The 22,631-nt window shown below is 32.8% G+C and overlaps 2 protein-coding genes across 2 annotated transcripts; both read right to left on the bottom strand.

The window, feature by feature from the left end:
* Window positions 1–17,220: 17,220 nt before the first annotated feature.
* LOC113771769 (transcription factor bHLH162-like) lies at window positions 17,221–18,136 on the bottom strand. The gene is made up of 3 exons (XM_027316331.1): window positions 18,008–18,136; window positions 17,570–17,890; window positions 17,221–17,421 (listed from the first exon to the last, which is right to left on the bottom strand). Exons 1-3 carry the CDS (start codon window positions 18,134–18,136, stop codon window positions 17,221–17,223), a joined length of 651 nt encoding a protein of 216 aa, XP_027172132.1.
* A 2,360-nt stretch (window positions 18,137–20,496) lies between these two features.
* Window positions 20,497–21,405, bottom strand: LOC113771768 (transcription factor bHLH162-like). The gene is made up of 3 exons (XM_027316330.1): window positions 21,277–21,405; window positions 20,843–21,178; window positions 20,497–20,691 (listed from the first exon to the last, which is right to left on the bottom strand). The coding sequence occupies exons 1-3, from the start codon at window positions 21,403–21,405 to the stop codon at window positions 20,497–20,499; spliced, it is 660 nt and encodes a 219-aa protein (XP_027172131.1).
* Between the last annotated feature and the right edge of the window lie 1,226 nt (window positions 21,406–22,631).

Here is a 22,631-nt window from a genome sequence, read left to right as displayed (position 1 = left end):
GAGATTGGAGGCTAGTAAGTATAAGTTTAGAAACTATCATATCTGTTAATTGTAATATCCAAAAAGTGTAAGTGGCAGAGTCTGAATTCGACATCTCTCACTCACTCTCCCTTTCTTTTGGACCATCCAATCCATTTCTCCCACAGTTAAGGAAATAAAGTAAATTACATTATTACATTTGGTTAAAATCAATTCACTGGAATATATATATAATAGAACAGCAAATCAAGGTTTTCAAGCCATTTGATTTAATCATCAAATAACTTAAATCAAAATACCCATATTAAATTCTAGGCATGAGTTCGATTTTTAATATTTAAATGTTTAAGTGGAGAAAATAAAGTGGCAAGGTGAGATTTAAGAATGCTCGAATATATCTCTTGGCACTGTCATTATCATAGTTCTATACCACCAGTTCTTTTACACTAACAAGAAGGTGTTTTAGTGAATAGTTTTTCTTTTTTCTCAGCAGGAGTTAACGAAACTATTTTTCCTTTAATCTGATTGGAATTTTGATTGTGGTCTAAAAGGTGGAAAAGCATTTGAATACTAAATAAATATGACTTATCAATTCCAATAAGAAAAGAATTAGTTTTTACCTTTACAAGTAACCATAATCAACTGTTAAAAAGACGGAACCCAGATTGAAGCATCATCAGCTTGGAATAAAAAATTCTACGAAAGAAGAATAAACATGCGCGACTAATCACCGACCTAACAATTCGTAAATGGAAGATGATAGAAAGCTATGGATTGCAATAAATAAAATCAGCATCTAGTTATAAATCTCATTTATTCTAGCTCATTCAGAGGAACAAATCTGTTCATTGAATTTCACGATTTTGTACAACTCCAAACTTTTTTCTTTCTTTTTTTTCTCTGGGGTAAATATTATTTGCCATCCTATTGCCAAATGTCGATTCCGCCACATTGTGAAATCATCTTTTTTCTCTCTCTCTCTCGCTTCCTCTCTTTTTTTTTTTTTTTTTTATGTCTTGGAGTTGTGATAAACTAAAACCATTAGTTAAATCAAAAGAAAGCGAATCGATGAGGAGAGTTTTTAGCATTGAAGAAGCTAGAATCTTATAATGGCTATTCCACAACTTAAAGGGTATTTTCATAGGTACATTTTCGTGTTCGTATCATGTTGATACTATGACCAATAATGCAAGACTCCAAACTTCCTTCTTTCTTTTTTTTTTTAATTTTTAAAAAATATATTATTTGCCCACCCTATTGCCAAATCGTGGCTACACTATAGTGTGAAATCAAGCCTCTTTTTTTTTTTTTTTTTTTTTCAAGTCTTGGGGTTGCCAATTCAAGATAAGCTTCAGTGAAATCAAAAGAAATCGACTCGATTAGGACAGTTTTTAGCATTTAAGAAATAGAATCCACTCTCTCTTTTTTTTCTTTTTTTTTTTAAGAGGGAAGACGATGATTCTAGGTACTTAGTACGTATACTCTAATTCTTGGTCAATATTATTTAGAAGATATCAAATTTGCTAACAACTTTTAAGATGTAGATACCTTTAAATTCAATGAATCAAGATCCATTAGTAGTCAAGAGTCAATGGTTGTCCTTGTTCCCCCAAACCTACTTCAATTTTTCTGCCTCTTCTACGCTTCAAATCTGTGTTTGTTCCACAGGCGCTAAGAAAGAATGCATGTACAGATGCACTGTAATTCCATTTTCAGATATGGCAAGACTTGATGACTTCAACGGTCGTTCTTTTATTATTATTATTATTATTATTTTTTCTTTTTCCTTTCCATACTTTTTACTTCTCTTTTTAATCTTGTCTCAGCACTTTTGGTCTTCTTGCGAACTTATGTTTCATGCCTAGCAGCAGCATAGTGCACTACAAGAAATATGCTTTTCAGTGACAAAAATTTATGTGACAACAAAAATCTTGTCACAGATAACCTAATTCAGTGACGACATTAGGTGTCATCACAGATGAGTACAGCACAAGCATAATCAGTGACAACATTGGAAGTTGTCATTCTCAACTCGTCACGAAATAGTTGGCGCGCATCTCATTTGATGCCGTGGGAAATGAATTTATGACAACTCAAGTAAAGTCGTCACAAACGGTCTCTCTACAGTGACAACATAACTTGTTGTCATTGAAAGTCTACCCGATTCCAATTTTGTGACAACTTTTTGCATCACTGTATACTACAGTATTTTCATCAACTTTCACTAATTCTACTATGACACCCTAATTTTATTTTTTAGCCCCCAATTCTTTTATATTAGCAAAAGCACCGAAGATATGACACCCTAATATTATAATTTAGCCCCTATTCATTACGTATTAGCAAAATGCAAATGATATAATAACAAACTATTTTTAGATATTTGTAATTTTTGCTAAGTTGACATAATAGACATGTCTGAGCATAAAATTTTTTTCACGAATTGTTTATTATTACTTATAACAACCCCCAAAAATCAATAACTGAAATAATTTGAAAAAGTGTAATTGAATATAATTTGTAGTCTAATGTTAGCACTGTGAAAGATTAGTATAACGTGTAATACATCATAAGTAATAATTATTTTCATATGGAATGGGTATATATGAAATTAAAATTATTCAGTAAAATATCTGTCGTGTAATAAGATTGAGAGTTGTAACACATTTAACAGAATATTTGATTACATGTTTCTTTTAATTTATTATAAAAACTAAGTAAGAGACAAAGAGTAGGATAGCATGAGTAAGAAGTGCTATACTGTATATAAGCAATTCTATAGTATTTTCATCAAATTTCACTAATTCTACTATGGCACCCTAATTTTATTATTTAGCCCCCAATTCTTTTATATGAGCAAAAGCACAGAAGATATGACACCCTAATTTTATAATTTAGCCCCTATTCATTACGTATTAGCAAAATGCAAATGATATAATAACAAACTAGTTTTAGATATTTGTAATTTTTGCTAAGTTGACATAATAGACATGTCTGAGCATAAATTTTTTTTCATGAATTGTTTATTATTACTTATAACAACCCCCAAAAATCAATAACTGAAATAATTTGAAAAAGTGTAATTGAATATAATTTGTAGTCTAATGTTAGCACTGTGAAAGATTAGTATAACGTGTAATACATCATAAGTAATAATTATTTTCATATGGAATGGGTATATACGAAATTAAAATTATTCAGTAAAATATCTGTCGTGCAATAAGATTGAGAGTTGTAACACATTTAACAGAATATTTGATTACATGTTTCTTTTAATTTATTATAAAAACTAAGTAATAGACAAAGAGTAGGATAAGCATGAGTAAGAAGTGCTATACTGTATATAAGCAATTCTATGCATGTTAAATTTTTGAAACATGTTTTATTGTGTAAGTTTTATTGTAAGGTAATTTCTTAAATAATTTGTATATTGAGTTGTCCAAACCCAAAAAGATGTATATAGACACAAACAAGCACACATATATATATATATACATGCACAAAAAAGAAACCAATATCAAATAATTTATTTGATATTTATAGATGAGATTAAGGAAAAAAAAAAGAGATTAAGTATGAAAAAAGAAACCTGAAAAAAAAATTTGACCAGGGAAAAAAAAAAGAAAAAAAATGTATGAAGCTAAAGGTGTGAATCCTGGAATCTCAAAGATGTGCTTAGATGCCAAAAAAAAAAGAGCGCCAGTCTGAAATCTGAAAGAGGCGCGAGGCGGGTGGCTGAAATCTCTACAAAACGACGTCGTTTTTGGTTGTTCACACACAAACAAAAGTCTCGCCGCTTCTCTCTTCCAACACTTAGACAAATTTCATTCTCAGTCTTTCCTTCCTATGGTGAACACCGAAAAACTCTGGACCTCAAACACCTTCTGCTTCCGCAAAATGCTCCTCTAAAGCACCATTGACGAGTGCCAATCTTCAGGTCAAGCTCGCCGAAGAAGCGAAGTCAGAACACTTCCAAGCTCCCTCCTCGTTCCGCGACTTCAGCTTAGACTTTTCTCCGACCCCCTCTTCAGCTAATTGTGCGGTATGTGTTTTTTTTTTGCTTTCAAAAGCTGCTCAGCCTTCTATTGTAAAGACTAATTTATGAACTAGATTGTTAATTAGCAGTGGGGAAGGTAATACTCTTGGCCAAATCGCATCCGAAACACTTGCGATCTGGAGTATTAACAGTGTTAGGGATGGTCAGAACCGGCTTTCTTTGAGGAGCTATGAAATGCGAGCATTTTTTGACTGCATTAATTTGGTTGGATGAAAGAGAAATTAAACAATTTGTCGTGCCATTTAATTGCTTCCTTAAGGGGAAGAGAACTTGACTGATTTGCCTAATTTATTTGGCTGTTTTAAATGTACTTTATGCCATACCATGTAATTTACTCTCTGGTTCTCTCTCTCTCTCTCTCTCTCTGGTAATCAAGCATGCACTTTACTAGAATTTTGCACGTTTGGGAACTGGCCAGAAAACTGTTTTGGGGTTTCAATTGCCGTTAACATGTTGTGCAATGTGTGTTTAGTCATACAATGGTTAATCTTTTGTAATAGTTAAGATTTTCATATCTGTATTCCCCCTTTGTTCTTCATTTCCTTGCCATTTTCGAACCTACATTTTAATTTTCCCCTGTTTTTGTTAGCTCATTATCCAATGGCTTTTGTCCTGCCCCCGAAAGGCTTCATTTCCTTGCCATTATCCGAGGCAATTTGGGCTTCTGAAATGTTGCATTTTCAGTTTGTATCTTGAGAAATTTCTGTGTACGGATGAGGAAATCATGGATTTAGGCCACCCGGGGGGGGTTGTAATTGATTTAGGCCAACATTTTTTAGTTGTTCTTTTTCTCCTGTTATTCGTTTGTGATTAGTGAATCTTCCAAAAGGGAGAGGGGGGTTTGACTTGGTCTCAAATGGCAGATGATAACTTGTAGCTACTAATTTTTATCATTGATGTTCCAATACACTGCCTTATTAAATGCTGCATTCACTCTTGGCATGGAATCAGTTTGAAAGCTAGTTTTCAGGGTACCTTGTGGAGTTAATTTGAATGACCTTGACTAAACATGCTGTTTTGTTCTTTAATTGCTTTTCAGTGCCTCATGCTGGGTTTGGCTTAGGTTTTGAAAGGTTAGTGCAATTTGCAACTGGTATTGATAATATAAGAGATGCAATACCTTTCCCACGAACGCCTGGATCTGCTGAATTTTAGTGTCGCCGACTTCAGAGATGCAGTAATTTTGATTCAGCCTTGGTAGTCGGTACCCATCAAGGCTTATCCTCCTGAGTTTGGCATTGTATTTTGATTAGAAGATTCAAGTTCAGATTCGAACGGTAAAAAATTTTGTTTCGAGTAGTTAGCAATTTGTTACACAAGGTTCATAACATAGTATATGCGATACCTGTCATTCATAATTAGCTTTTTCCATTTGGAGGGGAGAGATATTGATAGATCAATCATTTGTTTAAATTTGATCATCACCTGTGTCTTTTATTACATGGATAAGTCAGATGCTGTAGTTGAATTTATTCCAGTGCCTTATCTTGGTGTTTCTTTGTTAGATTTGGTGTCTGCTTCACTCTGGTTACAATTCCTATTAGTGTTTTGACGTATTGTTTGGGAACCCAAAATGTTGCTAGAGCTATTAATAACTGGTACTCTGCTGTCTAAAATAACTGAGTTGATTGAATTGAATGAAGCACGTGCTGTCTTTTCCTTGCAGCTTTTAGGTCTGTTGAGTAATCTCTTATCATTCTGCATTGAAGAAGCTGACTCTTATTCATGAGGATTTTGGAGTCAATTGATTGATTAATCTTGAAAGGAGTCTTCTTTCAATTTCTTACCTTTTTCAAACTCTGATAACTCATAAATGTTCTTATCTGTACCTGTAATATTTAAATAGAATACTTCTTATCCAGTTCTATATTAATCCTTGTTATAATCCTAGAGACCTAGTTCAACCCATAAACCTGATATTAACGTGTTTAAAAATGCATGACTTTTCCAATTATTCCTGGAGTTCCAGGCACAATTCAAGATGATTTTACCCGTCCTCAATCCAAGCCTCCTATCTTTCATTTTTGTTATCAAGATGTTAGAATGCCAGCGAACAGAAATTTTGCTTTTTCTTTAGACCTTTTGGGTTTATATGGCTGTAAAGAATGGTTTATTCTTTCCCCCATAGGACCAAAAAAATAAAAAGAAATGGTTATTAAAACTTTTGGAGCCACTGGAGAAAGCCATTGTTTCGTAAAAATTGCAAAGACTAAAGGTAAATCCAAAATTTTTTACAATGTATGATAAAAGTTCTCTAGTTTATATATATAATACATTCAGCGGTGGTTATCTTTCATTTCATAGTCTTATAGATGGTCAAAAATCGAAAAGCACAAATTCTAATAAAAAAAATGGTCTATTTTATATATATGGTTAATACATCCAGTCTGTATTAGATTCTCTCATAAGTGTAACCAAATCCCCTCTCTAATGGGGCCTTTAATTCCCTAACCAAAGTCCCTGAAAATAGAAAATGACAAATAGAGAGAAACAGAAAGGAAGCAAAAAGAATAGGGATTATGCAGTTGTTGCAGTTCCAACTTGCACCAAGTGATTGCTAGTGCATTTGTTGGTATTAACCATCAGTTGGTATTAACATTTGTTGATTGCTAGTGCATTTGTTGAAGTCTCTCCTCTTTAATTTCTATTGATTTCATGGTTAATTTCATGGCTGCTTTACATATGGCTTTTTTGGATTTTAGGAAACTGCTTTCATGGTTAATTTCATATGTTGTTTGATTTATACTTTGGGTAACTTTCGAGATTTTATAGTTGTACAAAGTTTAATAGTGCCTTTATCAAGCTACGCTTTTATTCTTGGTCCACAAGAAAGATTCAATAGAGAAATAGATTAGTTGTATACTTTCGTAGTACGCAATTAACTGTCAATGGTTTGTTCTTGCTTACTATTCAATATATATAATTTCACTTTATTTTTGTGTTAAGCAATTTACTTAGATTGCTATAATTTCAAATTAGAGTGACATTAGTTTTTATAATATGGTGCCTATCTAGAAGTGTAGTTCCAGTTTTAACACCAGTGCTCATTGCTTCAATTTTGGTAACGTGTAGGTTCTAACACCAGTGCCCAAGAAGAAGAAGCCAGTCATTGCTGTGAAGATGGTTTTTGAATTGAAGACTACAAGGCCTATCGTGCTCATGTTTTGTTCTAGATGGGAATCGTGCTCATATTTTTGTATAGAACTTTACTACTCTCTATTGTGGATGGGAAATCACTAGTATTGTAACTGAATGGCTTATTTTGGATGGTGCATGGTTTATGACTCATTTGAGGCAACATTTATATATATATGTATTTCGGTTGATCTTCTATTGGAAATGAATGTTGGTTTTCTTTTCGTAGGTTGGCTTTTTTTTCTCCTTGCTACTCAATGAACGTTTTGTGATTGTTGGCAGCTATGTTGCGTAATTAACATTAGCTTATTGCTTTTTACAAAAAAATAAATGACAATAAAAAAGTTGTCACTGCCAACAAGTTTTACTAGTGACACTAGAAAGTCGTCACTTTTTATGGATGGAAAACAACAAAAGTCGTCACTGAACGGAAGCATAATGTGACAACTCCAAGGGTTGACTATGACAAGAATTTAGCCAGCTTAGTGACAATAAAAGTCGTCACACAATGTACAACAATGAGTGACGACAAGAGTCATCACAAAAGCGAAATCGTTTGTGACGACTTTCAACAGTCGTCACATGGATCCCCTTTTGTGACATAGAACTAGTGACAGCTCTGTGACAGTAGTAAAAGTCGTCACTGACTTTTTTTGTGACAACTTCTGAATTTTTAGTGACGACTTTCGCCTGTCACAGAAACGCAATTTTCTTGTAGTGGTGGAGGTGGATCATGGCTAAGCAAACATATGAATGGTTGTAGACTTTACTCAATTATAATCCTGGTGTTATCTTATCGTCACTATGCTTTACTCTTGCTTTTATAATTTTTCTTTTTTCTAAACAAAATTTTCTGACGTTTTAAAATATAAAACAAGGTTGATTAATCTAAGGGATATATGCTCAGTAAGCACTTTTTAGGAGAGGTGTATATCAAATAATAGGTCTTTGAAAAATTGAAATAAAATAGGAAAAGCGTTTAGATCCATTAGGAAATAATAAATGTGAGTCCGTGCTTGCACATGATAATTTTGGCGTAAATGAAGTACACTAAAAAGTGCCGGTTAAATATAACGAAAACCCCAATAAACCATTTGGAATAGTATAGGGGAAAAAATTGTGGTGATAAATCAGGAAAAAAAGGTCTACCTACTGAGTATCTACTATCAATATTTAACAAAATAACAAGTGCAAAAAAAAAAAAAAAATCATGGTGGACAAAGGCTGATCTACAATATTTATTGACTATCTCTTATTGTCACTACAATGTGATATCCAAAATCCCTTTGTCTTCCTTGTTTCTGGATGAAAAAGGAAGATTGGTCATACTATTACCAGTAAACTATGATGTTGCTGATAATACAAGCGACCTTGTCGGCTAGAACAAAAGAATCTCAATTCTATCTACTCCTTCATCCCAACTCCAAGCTTACTTGAAAGGGCAAAGATTTCAATGGAAACACTTGTGCCTCGATCTCCCGAATTTTTTTTTTTAATCATAATTAGAGTTTTTGAGAAAGTTTTAGGTTGCACCAACCCTTCTTTTGCCACGCTTCACATTAATCAATATTAAAGTTGAACAACTTTTTTTAGGGGAAAAAAAAGTTAAACACCTTTTAATTCAAGCCCATGTGAAAATTTTTAGTATCTATCTAACCACTCCTGAATACCTCCTAACTCTTCAAGTAAGATGGACCAAAATAAGAACAAGTGCTTATCAATTGTGTTAAACACTTGTTTTCTATTCTTTGGCCCAGAGACCACGTAAATGCAAGTCTTCTCTTTGGGCATTTTTCTTCCTTAAGAAAACGATATAAGTTGACTCTTTTTCCTGTGGGAACAGAGAATATTGTAAGACGTACTCATCCTAAATCACTGTGCAAATTACGGCCATACAAAGAACATTTCTCTGAATTTTGTTTAAATTAATGTTGGTCGGTTCTAGGGAGTTAACGCTTGATAGACTTCAAAGTTTGAAAATTTTAATAGTTGACTTCAGCATCAGCCTAAGCTTAACTTAACTGCTAAGCTACAAGTCTAAAACGTTATTAGGCAGCAATCAAAATCAACACTAATCTGTCTTAACGGAGGTTAGGTTCATTGGATAACCAGGATAATTCTGTGTACCCGAAAAAAAAAAAAACTTGAATATTTCTCATTTTTGGCTGGAATGATTATGCTATTAGGCAACATAAGCTGTTGAAAGTGTAACACAAAAAAAAGGGCTCCCGACTTCCTCGATTCAAATCAGTTATAGATTTTTTATCCCACTCCCTGTGCCACTCTCTGTCTCATTTTTTATTGTATTGCTATTTCTTCTTCATAAATATCATGTTTTAGTTCTTTTTTGTTTTCTTAAAATCCAATAACTATTAACTGAGTAATACACAAAATTCAACAAACCAAAATGCATAAAAATGAGATTTTTTTTAATGAATTCTCTGCTATATTTTTTAATAATCTATTATATATTGCTTTTTTGAATCTGTTGTATTTATTTTTTACTCAATTAATAGTTATTAGATCTTAAGAAAACAAAAAAGAACTAAAACATGATGTTTATGAAGGTGAAATAGCAATTCAATAAAAAGTGGGACAGAGAATGGCACAGAGAGGGGAACAGAAGATCTACTACCATTGGAATCCCCTCTTCCCCCCACTCCATTTCTTAAATTTCACATTTTCCTTGTTAATTTTTTTTTAGAAAAAAGGGTAACACGAAATAATAGATTGGACCGTGGCGGACAAGCGGAATAAAATCAATTTTGATAAAAGACCATATCATAATCAAAGTCCACTAATCTTGTTTTAGGCAAATAATTTTTCTAGGCCATAGTCCACTAATCTTGTTGGGGCAGAAGAATGATAATCGATCCCACCAATTTTGAGATTTAAGGCTCAAATGCATACTTTTTTTCACTTGATTAGTGCTAAATGCGGCAGGTATTTTTGCTGGGATAGTGACAACGAACAGGGAAGATATTGGAACAATGACAAAGCCGCAACACATTTCCAGGTAATTTGGGGTCGATAATCAATGCAATTAGCATGGGATCAAATTACGGTGAAAACTCTTGGTATTTAATTAATTTTTTTTAATATCGAAAAAAAAGGTTCAAGAGAGTTTTCTATGAATAATCTCCTAATTTACGTGTGAATAGAGTCAGGCATTTCGAAATCAGAAGCTCTAAGGTGGCCTTAGTTATTGGCTTATTGGCATTAAAAATGCTGTTAAATCTTCAATACATCCATGTTCAATGACTAAACATGGGAAACTTAGATATCCTTATCATTATACTATATAAGAACGAGTTTAGGACAAAGACGGTTTTTATATTTCAACCGCAGGGATGGGGCTATTTTGGAAATGTGAGAGTGTTTGCAGTACAATTGGAGTATTGAGTACAAGTCATTACAGCTTTAATTTTGCTATAATTACTTATATAACCTTTCAGACATTTAAGGTTAGGGGCAGGTTTGGTAGGTTGCAATGTTTGGTGCCAAATTGACTATCAAGTACAACTGAATTAAGCTTGTGTTTTGATAGAATTACATAAAAGCCCTTTTAATCATTTATTATACTAACAACCAAGCCTTCCAATTTATTGAAACCATTCTCATCCGTTAAGGAATTAATTGGATGTGTACATAATTGGATTTTAATTACAATTAATTAACCTAATTATTATCTGAACAATCATTATCATATTTATGCCCCCATGTTTAGCCGATACCCTTTCTACTTTCTCCGTTTCACCCCTTTGGTTTTATTATGGCTATTAAATATTTGGTGGAAGGCGTAGCTTTTCCTTTAAATTGAGGTGAGTTCTTTGGGTTTGTCTTCTTTTGTTTTTTTTTCTGATGATTGGTTTATTCAAGAACTCCATATAGCTTGCTTTTTGATACTTCTAATTCAAAAAACTGACTAATTGTATTGTTTTCCTTAGCATATCCCAAAGATTTTGTCTCTGGTCAAAGTACCATTTGAGATAATATTGTCACTTTCTAAAATAATCAGAAAAGCAATTTTATCATCTTCTCCTCCTCGGCCAAGGTATTATCTTTTTATTTAAGTCAAATAACCTTATTTCTCATGAACTTTCTCCTATTGACTCCAGGAATCTGTTGACTCCAGGGATCTGTTCTTAACAATTCTATCGTAATGTTACTGGCGTCGACGAAGACTCATCAATTTGCGACCTTTTTGGACAAACATTTAGAACCATGCTTAACAATTCTGTCCTAATGTTACAAGTTTCCACGAAGACTTCCAAGTCGTCTCATCAATTTGCCACCCTTTTGGGCAAACATTTAGAACCACAATTAACAATTCTGTCCTACTGTGGCAGCTTTCCACCAAGACTTCCAAGTCGCCTCGTCGATTTGTCTCCTTTTCCACCAAAAAATTGGTTGATGGTTTTCTACTAGTTATCATAATGCGTATTACATATTTATACATACTTACATGTAAATGTGCTTGGAGAACTCATAATTTGATGTTTATAGCCATTACCACATTCAGAGGACAATGGGCTATAGCAATATGATTGGACTGCTAACGTGTTATGTCAATTATTTTTAGACCTTTACATCAATTATTTGTAGACGTTTATATATAGTCATATATTAATATATGGATCTCAGAGATATGAAAATTAAATTCAGCTTTAGCTTGGTTTACTGTGTTTTACCAATTATAACCTACTTTTTTTTCAGGGATTTGTTTGGGGAATACATCTTTTTAGCACTTTTACAAGAGACTCTGTGGGCTTTCTGGGTGTGTTCATACACCAACTGAAGAGTCTCTAAGCAAAGATACGGCCCATTTCCTTGTCTTCAATGCTTGCTGCCATGACTTCTCCTATACAGGCAAAAAAAAAAAAAAAAAAAGGAGTACATTTGAAAGTCCATGGGAAAAGTAATTGGAGAAATTATAATTCATTGAAGATCAAGTGCATGTCTAATCCATCAGTCTTAATTAGAAACAATTATGAATTTAAATTACAAATTCATTAGCTACAAATCTCAATGGAAAAAATTTAGATCCTGTAAATAGCAATTAAAAGAAATTCAAATCTAGTATGTAAAATATGTTCTTTGTTTTATATTGCTTTCGGAGATCTAAAAGAAATATTGTGACATTTCTTTTCGTATAGCCTTTTCAAATCGATCATTTTTTATGTAATAAAATGGATGATTTCACCGGTTATAATCGAAAAGAGTTTTAGCATCCTGGCGGTCCCGCTCATGATTATGTAAGTTTTTCTTGTATGGCATGCCACTGCTCTAGGAGCAGTTGATGTAAAAAAATTGGGATAATTTGAGAAACCTCTTTCTTAGATTTCTAACAATATTATTTAGTACCTCTAAAGTTTAAAAAATATCACTTGCCACCCTTATTTTTAAATTTTTATAACACAATTCAAATTATATGATAAAAATACTGTTATGTTTAGGAAAGGGAAAATTATTTCATTCCAAAGTTTCCTTTTTGTTGTGGTCTCTTAATTGTGATGATAAATTAATATAAAATCTCATGATATTTGAAAACTTGATGGATGTGTTCTTTAATGAATAATTGTAAGTTTGAGGTTGAGAGATCTTTTAACAAATTTATCTGTGATTAGGAGACAAAAATTAAATTTGACAAATTATAAATAATTAACAAAGTATGTAAAAACAATTTGAAATATTGTAAAGATGAAGAAAATAATTTTTTTCACCTTTTAAACATCTCAAATAAGTTTTAAATGTAATTTTATAAACATTTTATCCTTTTCTAATTTTCAAGCCATCGATCTAGATAAATAAAAATCAAATATTCTAAACAATTTATTAAATTTTCTCAAAACATTTTACATCAAAAGAAAGGTTTTTCTCATTTACTAATCTAAGGGCAAACAATAAACATATGGATAAATGAAGGTGAGCTCAATATTGAAGTTTTAAAAACATAGCTTCCCTCCTGAATTGCAACACTTTGGCAAAAGAAATATACGCTTTTTTCAGAAAGTGAGGCAAATAATATTTTTAATAATTCAATGATGCAGAGTGAAACTGTCAGAAACCTCAAAGGAGATTTCTGAAATGATCCCTTTTTTCATTTTTTTTTTCCTTAAACAAGTTCAGTATCTCCTGTGTCCTTTTTTTTTTTTTTTTTTTTTTAATTTTGGTGCAATGAACTTGTTAGTATAAGCATATTAAATGGGTCGGCCAAATGCAAGTGAAATCTTTTAATTTTAAGTTGGATCTAGAGCATATGCGAGATTATTCTTCTTAAACTGCAGCGGTACCTTAAAAGTAAAGTAGTTCGATTTAGTCACACACACGTTCTGTACCTTAAAATAAGTGCCTTGAAAGTTCAATTGTTCGATTTAGCCACGCCTATGCGTGCTGCTCAAAGAATAAGTGATAATAATAGATGCTCTAAATATATAGTAATGTAATGTAAAGAAGTCCGCCAACCCATGTGGATTAGTAGATTTATTATATCAATTACTAACATAAAATAACATTCTTTTCTTATACATATACAAAGTAAGATTCTCCTATTGAAGATTTTTTAATCGGCTATTTTAAAATCAATCAAACCTAAGTGATGCTATTGTCATTCACTCACATTCTTTAGATAATCTTCAACTATTGAGATTTTAAATTGCAACTGGTCGAGACTTGAGAGGAATGGTATACTTGATCGTGATTACTAACAATTTATTATTCTTGTGGATTGGTAATCCATTGAGAGACAATCCATTGATTTTTCTTTCAGGTAATTATTGAATGTAAAAGTATTCATTTTACAAGTAGGTCGGCCGACAGTCTGAGTTCAATTCTTTTTTCTTACCCCAGGAGTCAGAATATTAAAACCCCAAATATCCTTTCTTTTTGGTTCATGTACTTGAAGATGAACCTTGCCATCCCGTGGCGACAACTTCATAACTGAGAAGCATCAAAGTCATGAGCAGCTTCTATTTTTAATTTTGAGGTTGCTGGCACCTATAGTACCATTGCTGAAAAAAAAAATGGTCTGCCGCAGCATTTTTCTTTTCTATTTCAAGATTTGGTTAAAATAACCTGTTCCATCACGCTACTAACCAATGTTTTTAAAATCGGACCGTTAATTGAACCGGTGAAGTGAAAAGGTCGAGGTTCAACCGGTCGGACCGGTTTAACCTCGGTTCAATGAATTTTTTTTAAAATAATTTATATAAATATATATATGCACAAAATAAGATATGTAATGAATAATTTAATACTTTATATGATGAAAAGTTTACTATTTTCGAATAACTTGGATTTTTAAAAATAATTTTTTTAAATTATAAGTTAAAAACAAATAAATTTTATCTCAATTTCAATTATATCTACCAAAAAAATCTTAAATCCAATCCAAAAATATCACAATATTTGAAATTATACAAAATTCACGTCTATGAGAATTTAGACATTGTGAACTTAAATTTTAATTTACGTTTTGAAATTTAGATATTGCAATTTAAAAAAGGAAGTTTGGAGTTCGAAGGAAATCAAGAGAATCGAAAATAGAAATGCAAATTTGATGAGAAACAAAAAATGAGATAAAAGTGAGTGGTTATGGCATTAAATAAATTGGGTTAAAGAAAAATAATTCTTTTTTAACTTTTTTTAATTTAATGGACAAAAATAAAATTAAAAGATGGAAGAAAACATCAATAAATTAAAAATAAAGAGGTTTGATTAAAAAATGAGGGGCAAAAGAAAAGATGAGAGAGAGAGAGAGAGAGAGAGAGAGTTTGAAGATTAAAAAAAAAGAGCCATGAGAGGATGAGATTTTATAAGGAAAATGAAACAAAAGAAATATGAGTTTTTGTTTTATATAAATAAGTTATCAAAAAAAACTAATAAGATGTGATGGTGCAACGGTTACTATAAAAAAATTGAAAACCGGAAATGACCGGTTCAAATCCGATTCGGCGGTTTCGCGGTCCGACCGGTTTTTGACCGGTTTCTTGGCAAAGTCAAACCTAGCATTGAACCGGACCGGTGCCATGGCCGGTTCGCGGTTCAACCGGTCGAACCGGCCGGTCCGGTCCGGTTTTCAAAACACTGCTACTAACTTATCTAGAGGAGAACCTAACTAGTGATGGTTGATAATTTTTTGGGTCATCTGCACTTTGCTTCCCTAATTAATGATTTGACCCCAAGCTGATGCTAAACTGCAAAGCTGCTAGTTAATTTAGAACCTAATCAAGTAGATGTTAAAAGTGTAGTGATCATAAAAATGGGTTGTTATGTAGTGATTTGACCAAGTTTAGATTCAAAACTCTGTGATAGACGATCCGTAAGAACTAACATAAACTTATAAACTATTAAAATCGCCGAGCTGGTTTTGAATTAAATAGTGTTCTCCTCAAAAATTTTAATAAAAAATAAGTAAATAAATAAATAAATAACACGACTATTGCGTCACATGAGACTTCATGTATCATTCATCAGTTGGCAAACCTAAAAAAATACTGTGGGATTAGTCGACTCCAGTTTTCTGCATGTGTTTGTTTTTTTTTTTTTTAAACACCAAATTCTGGACATCACGTGCTATGGTGCATGGCCTTGGCTTACGGGTTTTCGAGGCCAACACGACGCAGAATTCGAAGTGAATCATTAAAACTAACGAGGAACAAAATTATCAATCTGGTTACAGGACAAAAATTGTAAAACCAATATTGAATATACTGTTGTAATTCGTAATTTATGTAATAAAAGATAAAATAAGTACATTTGTTAAGTTTTTTTATACACATCGTTGAAATTTTTATGTTATATTTAAAAGTTGGAACTGAATCACTCTAGTTCTCGTAAGAAGAATTATTTAATCTTATACTCTGAATTTTCAAACTTTTTTTTTGGAAAATTAGCAGGCGCACAATTTCGTCCATCTCTGGACAACAAATTTGAATTCACAAGGTCATCACAATCACAAAAGCAGCGATTAGTTTTCATTTGCTTTAATTTGATATATAAAATGTGACAATTAATAACTTCTTGGAAATTTTGTCCAGTGATCGCAGTCACTCTACTTGACACAAGTATATACCCATTTTGAAAATAGACCCCTTTTACCAAGGCTTAACAAGATAATTTGTTCGAGGGGCAGCATGAAATTAGCCAAGAGTTCAATTTTACATGCTCCATCTTCAACTTAGACCCTCAAACGTAGTTTTTTTTTTTTTTAAATGCGAGGGATGGAACTGAAAAAATGAAGAGGAATGGAGAATTTGAATCTAAAACTTTTAATTTTTAGGGTTTCAATTCTAACCATTAGACTAAGTTCTCTACATTCAAATGCAGTTAAAGACTTAAATATTAGCATTTTAAGATTGATGGAAAGTTGTGAATATATCTCCCTTAACGCTTCTTTGTACGTACCGACAGAATTGTATTAATGAGGAAAATGGATTCATCACATATTATGCCGCATATGTAATCGTTAAAAACTCAAGTCATCTATGCAACATAAAATACTGACAATGTATTCAATGTGGTAACAAATTATAGACATGATGCAACATTTATCATTTAATGATAAAATGTCTATCGTATCTCCTTCTGTAAGATTTCCTATGGTTGAATACCGAAAACACAAAAAGAGAAACACTCCAGGTGCAAAATATGTGTAAAATTGACAAGGATTTCCTGTCAAATTGAAATAAATAATTAAAGGCTTACTTTATGAAGTGCGCAAACATAAAATAACATAGGACTGATTCACTGCTTGTATGCTCACCTATTCCTTATCTTAAATCTTACACCAACAAATCAGGGCTTGTAATCTTGTCATCTCATGTAACCACCAAAAATCTAACGTAGACATGATTCATCATGTCGAAATCGAATGCCACCGTTTTGTCTACATGTCAAAAGGTTTGAGGTTGCAATGATACCTTACTCAGTCCTTCAAATACTGGTTGCACTGCACAGAGGTAAAGCTGTAAATATATAATCTGAGATCCCATTATGGAAACCGAAGCATCACTGTTTAATTTCTTATGGTAAGATCTCCATGAAGGACTTTAATGTTGCTGCAGAAAAGAAAACTCTCCTGCTGGCAATGGTCCAAGAAAGCCAGAAGCTAAGAGATCAGGTTCAACTTCAAAGTCCCACAAGTCTACTGTTGATTCCTCTTCGCCGTGTGAATAGCCATAGATCAGTTCTTTTAACCTCTCCCTCTTGGCTATTTCTGTAGTTCCAATGCTGGATGTTGATATTCCACCCTAGACAAATATGAATCAAATTATTGAGGAAATTAGTTTATTTGCAATGCCATTACTTGATTTGCTCAACCGTTTGAGATCAGCTGAAGGAGGATATATAGTATAACAGGATGCCTAACTTTCCTTTGTTCTATCACTACGTACTTACCTTCTCATGAACTACTTGAAGCATTGAGTTTCCATCGTTGGAAAAGTTCGCGTTGACAACCTCAAAACCTTCTTCTTGAAGCAGGTGAATAATGCCATAAAATGAAGCTGGTTCTTTCAGTCCACTGATCAAAATCATATCCGTGTCAGGTCCCATATCATGAACTTTAACATTAGTCAACTCTGAGCTCTTGGTAGATGAATATCGTCTTTTTCTGCCCAGCAACTTCTGCTTCATCTGCTTGTAATTCTCCAGCTTTCTCTCCATGCTCTTGATGTAATTTATCACCTCGCCTATCTTATCAGGCACAGGCAAAACTTCCTGCATTCATCATTAATCAAATGTTAGTCCTTCCTATGCACAATTTCAATTTTTCTACACATAAAATCATGCACAAAATACCATATGAATTGAGTACATCTTGAGGGGTAAAAAGACCTTGGAGATGTCACTTGGAAGAAGAGAGTAAAGCTGAGAATAGAGATTCTTGAAGTGATTTCTTCTGTTTTTCTCCTTAATTCTTTTTTCTGGTTTCGAATTTGAAGTTGAAGGATGAAATCTCTCCATGTTCTTGATTCCGAAGTTCGGCTAGCAGCACAAAGAAAGCCTATATTGATTCTGAAAGTTGAAAATGTTGAGGATTGTCTTGCGTTTTGGTGTTGTTTCTATACTCACTTGTTTTTCCTTAAGCGGACTAAAGATAAGAATCAATGGTCCAACAGATTTATAGCGTCGAAAAGACAAGATACTTGACAAAGTCAATAGGCACGGCGTGATGACTTATGATAAATACATTAAGACTTTTTAATCAAGACTTTTTATTTATAATTTCTCCCATCTTATTACTTAACTCAATCCTTCTTAAAATCACAAACACTATGACTATCATTAATTAGTTAATAGTAAGATATTTTTATTAAAACTCATAGAGGGTTTGGCAACTAGAATTGTAGGGATTTTGTATTTTTTTTCTTCTATATTTATTCCACTCTCTTCGTTTCTTCTAGTGTTTTTTTTTTCAATTTTTAATTTTTAATTAAAAATATGAGATACACGAGTAAGTTTAACATTTATTCTTTACTAAAACTTAGTTAATCTCAAAAATCATGAAAGTGGTTTATCATATCTATTAACTTACTATAAAATGAGTTAATCATATCTATTAGCTCATTCTGAAATGAGTTTATCATATTCATATCCATTGACTCATTCTAGTTAATATTAACTAAATTATAAGTATCAGTACTATCATTAATTTTGAAATCCATTCTTAAGTATGAAATTCACTTACCAAACCTCCCCTTATTTCAGAGCTTTGATTCATGAGATTAATTGCAAAACAAACTGTATTGGATGATACAATTTTTTTTTTGGGTGCTTTTACACGTTATTACCTTAGTATCTAACTAGTGTGTACTATACTTGATGGGTTAGTTTGTATATAGTGACAATTGTAATTGTAGAATTCCGAATTCTCGTTATCAGTCAATAGCTGGCAAGTTGGGGAAAATAAAACAAAAGTTGAGTTTTTTTTTTTGGTTGCCTGCCACGGTATCCAGGGCTTTTGCCCTGACTAATCCGTTGGTCGACTCGGGTCGCACACCTGACTATGGTGGGTGAGTCTCCCAACAAGGGTAGCAAAAGTTGAGTTAACTTGCAACAGTACTGTTGAGTATTTCTTTATTTATGCCCGAGTGTTGATGGGCACCGCGAACGGAGCGAGATCGTAGGATCCAGCTGTAAATAATATCCGAATCAATCAGCAGCCCTTTACAGATCCTTAATAATGAAGCTAAAAAGAAACAAGATTATCAACTCCTTTCTCTCTACAGGCAACTCCAATGGCGTGTCATACCTCCCATGACACATACTCATTACACGGTCACTATGGGTGATCATGTAATGAATATTATATGCATCATCAGAATGATATGGATAAATATTGATGAAAAAGAGGAGATAGTGAGCTTTTTTTTGCAACGGACAATTTTTTTTTTCAACGATCATTTTTTGGTTCTCTCTATATAAATACACAAGACACCTAAAATAACATTATATTATTTTTTGAAGGATAGAAAAAGATATATTGTTCAAACTCAAGATTTTATAATATTATTTTTTAGAAAATAAAAATTCGAAAGGTAAAAAAATTTAAAGAAAGTTAATAATTTATTTTTTAAAAATAACGAAATTATTTTTAAAAAAGTTACTTTATTTATTTACGCGAAATGAGTTGTACATTATTAAAATAAATGTTTGATTTGACGTGAACCTATACTATTATATCGTATAGAGTGTAATCCATTATGAGTGAGAATATAATAAAAAAGAAGATAGTGAAATATTGATGTCTATAGTGAAAGAGTATAATCCACTGTAGATGCCCTAAGAAATAGTGGTTAAACGTTTTATCACATATCCTTGAGAGGGTTATACTTCTTTTGAAAAAAAAATAAAGAAGAAAAATGTTAGTATACCTTACTACTCTACATATGAATGTTTGTTGATTAACACTTTGACGATTTGAGTCCTTGATCAAAGATTATGTTCCGACAAGCGTAGATGAAGTTCGTGGAAAATTTATAAAAAGGTCTTTTGGTTTTTTTTTTTTTTTGGGAGGTTCGTAACTTCGCATTCACGTTTGTACCGCGTTGACGGACGACTAATGCAAGACTCCATGGCTTGCTATCTTATGTCTCATATAACCACAACTGACCAAAGTATAAGATGTAAATGGTTCGTCGCATCAAAATCGAATGCGTCCGACATTTATTATCTACATGACAAAAGCTTTGAGGTTGCAATTTATTATGTAGTACGACATTTGCTGTTTACGGTGCAATATAGAAGCTAAGATCTCGTTATTGAAATTTGAAACTGAAGCTTCACTCCATAACTTGTAATGGTAAAATCTCCCTGAAGCAACTTCAATGCTGCTGCAGAAGACAAAAGTTGTCTGTTGTAAAAGGGCCAAGGAAGTCCGAAGTTAGGAGATCAGGTTCGATTCCGAAGTCCCACAAGTCCAGATTCGATTCAACTTCGCCCTGTGAATAGCCATGGATCAGTTCTTTTAACCTCTTGGAAACTGCTGTAGTTTCACTGCCAGATGTTGATGCTCCAACCTATAAAAATGTGAATCAAATTATTGAAAAAATCAGCAGTTCATTTGCAATGCAATTACTTGATTTGATCAAGCATCTGAAAAAGTTCAGGGAGAAAGAAACAAAATAACAGAATGCCTAACTTTCGCTGGATCTATAACTGAATACTGACCTTCTGATGAACTACTTGAAGCATCGAGGTCCCATTGTTGGAAAAGTTAGCATTGACAACCTCAAATCCTTCTTCATGAAGCCGGGGAATAATGCCATAAAACGAAGCTTGTTCTTCCATCCCGCTTATCAAAATCACAGTCGCATCAGGTCCTATTTCTTGAACTTCAACATTAGTTAACTTTGAGCTGTTGTTAGATTCACTTGAAGTGGATGAACATGGTCTTTTACCAAACAGCAATTTCTGCTTCCACTCCTTGTAATTCTCCAGCTTCTTCTCCATGCTCTTGATATGATTTATTGCCTCGCCTAATTTATCAGGCAGCGGGCAAAATCCCTGCATTCGTTACATAATCAAATGTTAATCTTTCCTATGCACAAAAAATTATGCATAAAATAGCATCTGAATCGAGTGTTTTTCAAGGGTAAAGAGACCGTGGAGATGTCATTTGGAAGAAGACGGTAAAGCTCAGCACAGAGACTCTTCATCTGATCTCTTCTATTTTTCTCAGAAATTTTTTTTCCCGTTTTGGTGTTTGAAGCTGAAGCATGAAGCCTCTTCATATTCTTGAATCCAAAGTTTGGTTAGCACAAAGAAATCATATAGAAGTATCGATTTTCAAAGTAAGTTGCTGGCTTTTATAATCTACTTTCTTTTTAAGCGGACAAACAATTACAATTAATTTTCCAACAGATTTACAGCGTCAGCCATGACGAAGCCACTTGGAAAGGGGACGCCGGCTATCTTTGGGTTGGAGTTATCCACAATTGTTAGAGAAATTCCACAATGCAATAGACCATCCAAATAGGCTTAATTTAAAATTAGATTGATGGGATCGAATGTGGTAGGTAAATTTCAAAATTTATCATGCTTTTATTTGTTATTATGTAAGCGTTTATATTTATTGCTCCTTTTTTTTTTTATCTGTGGTATTAGTACATATATTTTTTTAGTGAAATTACAATGCAATTGCAGAAGCTTTCGTTAACATTCATTAGTTAGCAAGTTGGCAAAACAGCGTTGACATCTGCAAAACAGCGTCAGTTCACTATTCATCGTTTTGCAAAACAGCGTTGACATCCGGAGTTCGTGCCTGTGTACGCACATGAACACTTGCTACAAAGTGATCTTAGGAACCAAGTGTAGCTAATGCCTGAACCAGGTGTCACTAATGCCTGAATCAATCAGCATTTCCATATTGATCCTAAATTATTAAGCAAATATAAGACAAGAATAAGAAGAGCACAGAAAGGCTTCGAATCTCGGATCTAACAATTAGAGGTAGGAAGGGTGTGAAAAAGGTGGGAGAATTATAAAAAAAAAGAAAAGAAAAGAAAAAGAACTTGACAATTTGACACAGGATATAATTTTTTTTTTTTGTTGCACTGATGTTAAATGTTTTATCATTTATCATCTATCCTTTAAAAGGTTATACTTCTTTAGTTTGTATCCAACATTAAATCAGTTGTAAAATGACTGACAATGGATTTATTTCATCAAACAGTGCCTCATCATCTCATGATAGCAGAATTTGAATTTTACAGTTAAATTACGTACCAACAAATGTGACAAAATTCTACAATCAGTGTCGTTGGGATACTATAAGTTGTTGTTATATATTTATCAAATATTGTACATTCAGTACCTTAATGAAAAGTTACCAATAAATATGGCATTTCAATTCCAACAAAAAAAAGAATTAGTGGGATAGAGTTTTTTTCTTTACAAGTGCCCATAGTCAACTGCTAAAAGACAGAACCCAAATTAAAATATAAGGAGATTCGAATTA

The sequence above is a fragment of the Coffea eugenioides genome, chromosome 5 (assembly GCF_003713205.1).
Source record: "Coffea eugenioides isolate CCC68of chromosome 5, Ceug_1.0, whole genome shotgun sequence".
Taxonomy (NCBI): Eukaryota; Viridiplantae; Streptophyta; class Magnoliopsida; order Gentianales; family Rubiaceae; genus Coffea; species Coffea eugenioides.
Note: the sequence above shows the minus strand (reverse complement) of the source record. Positions and strands in the feature narration are given on the sequence as shown.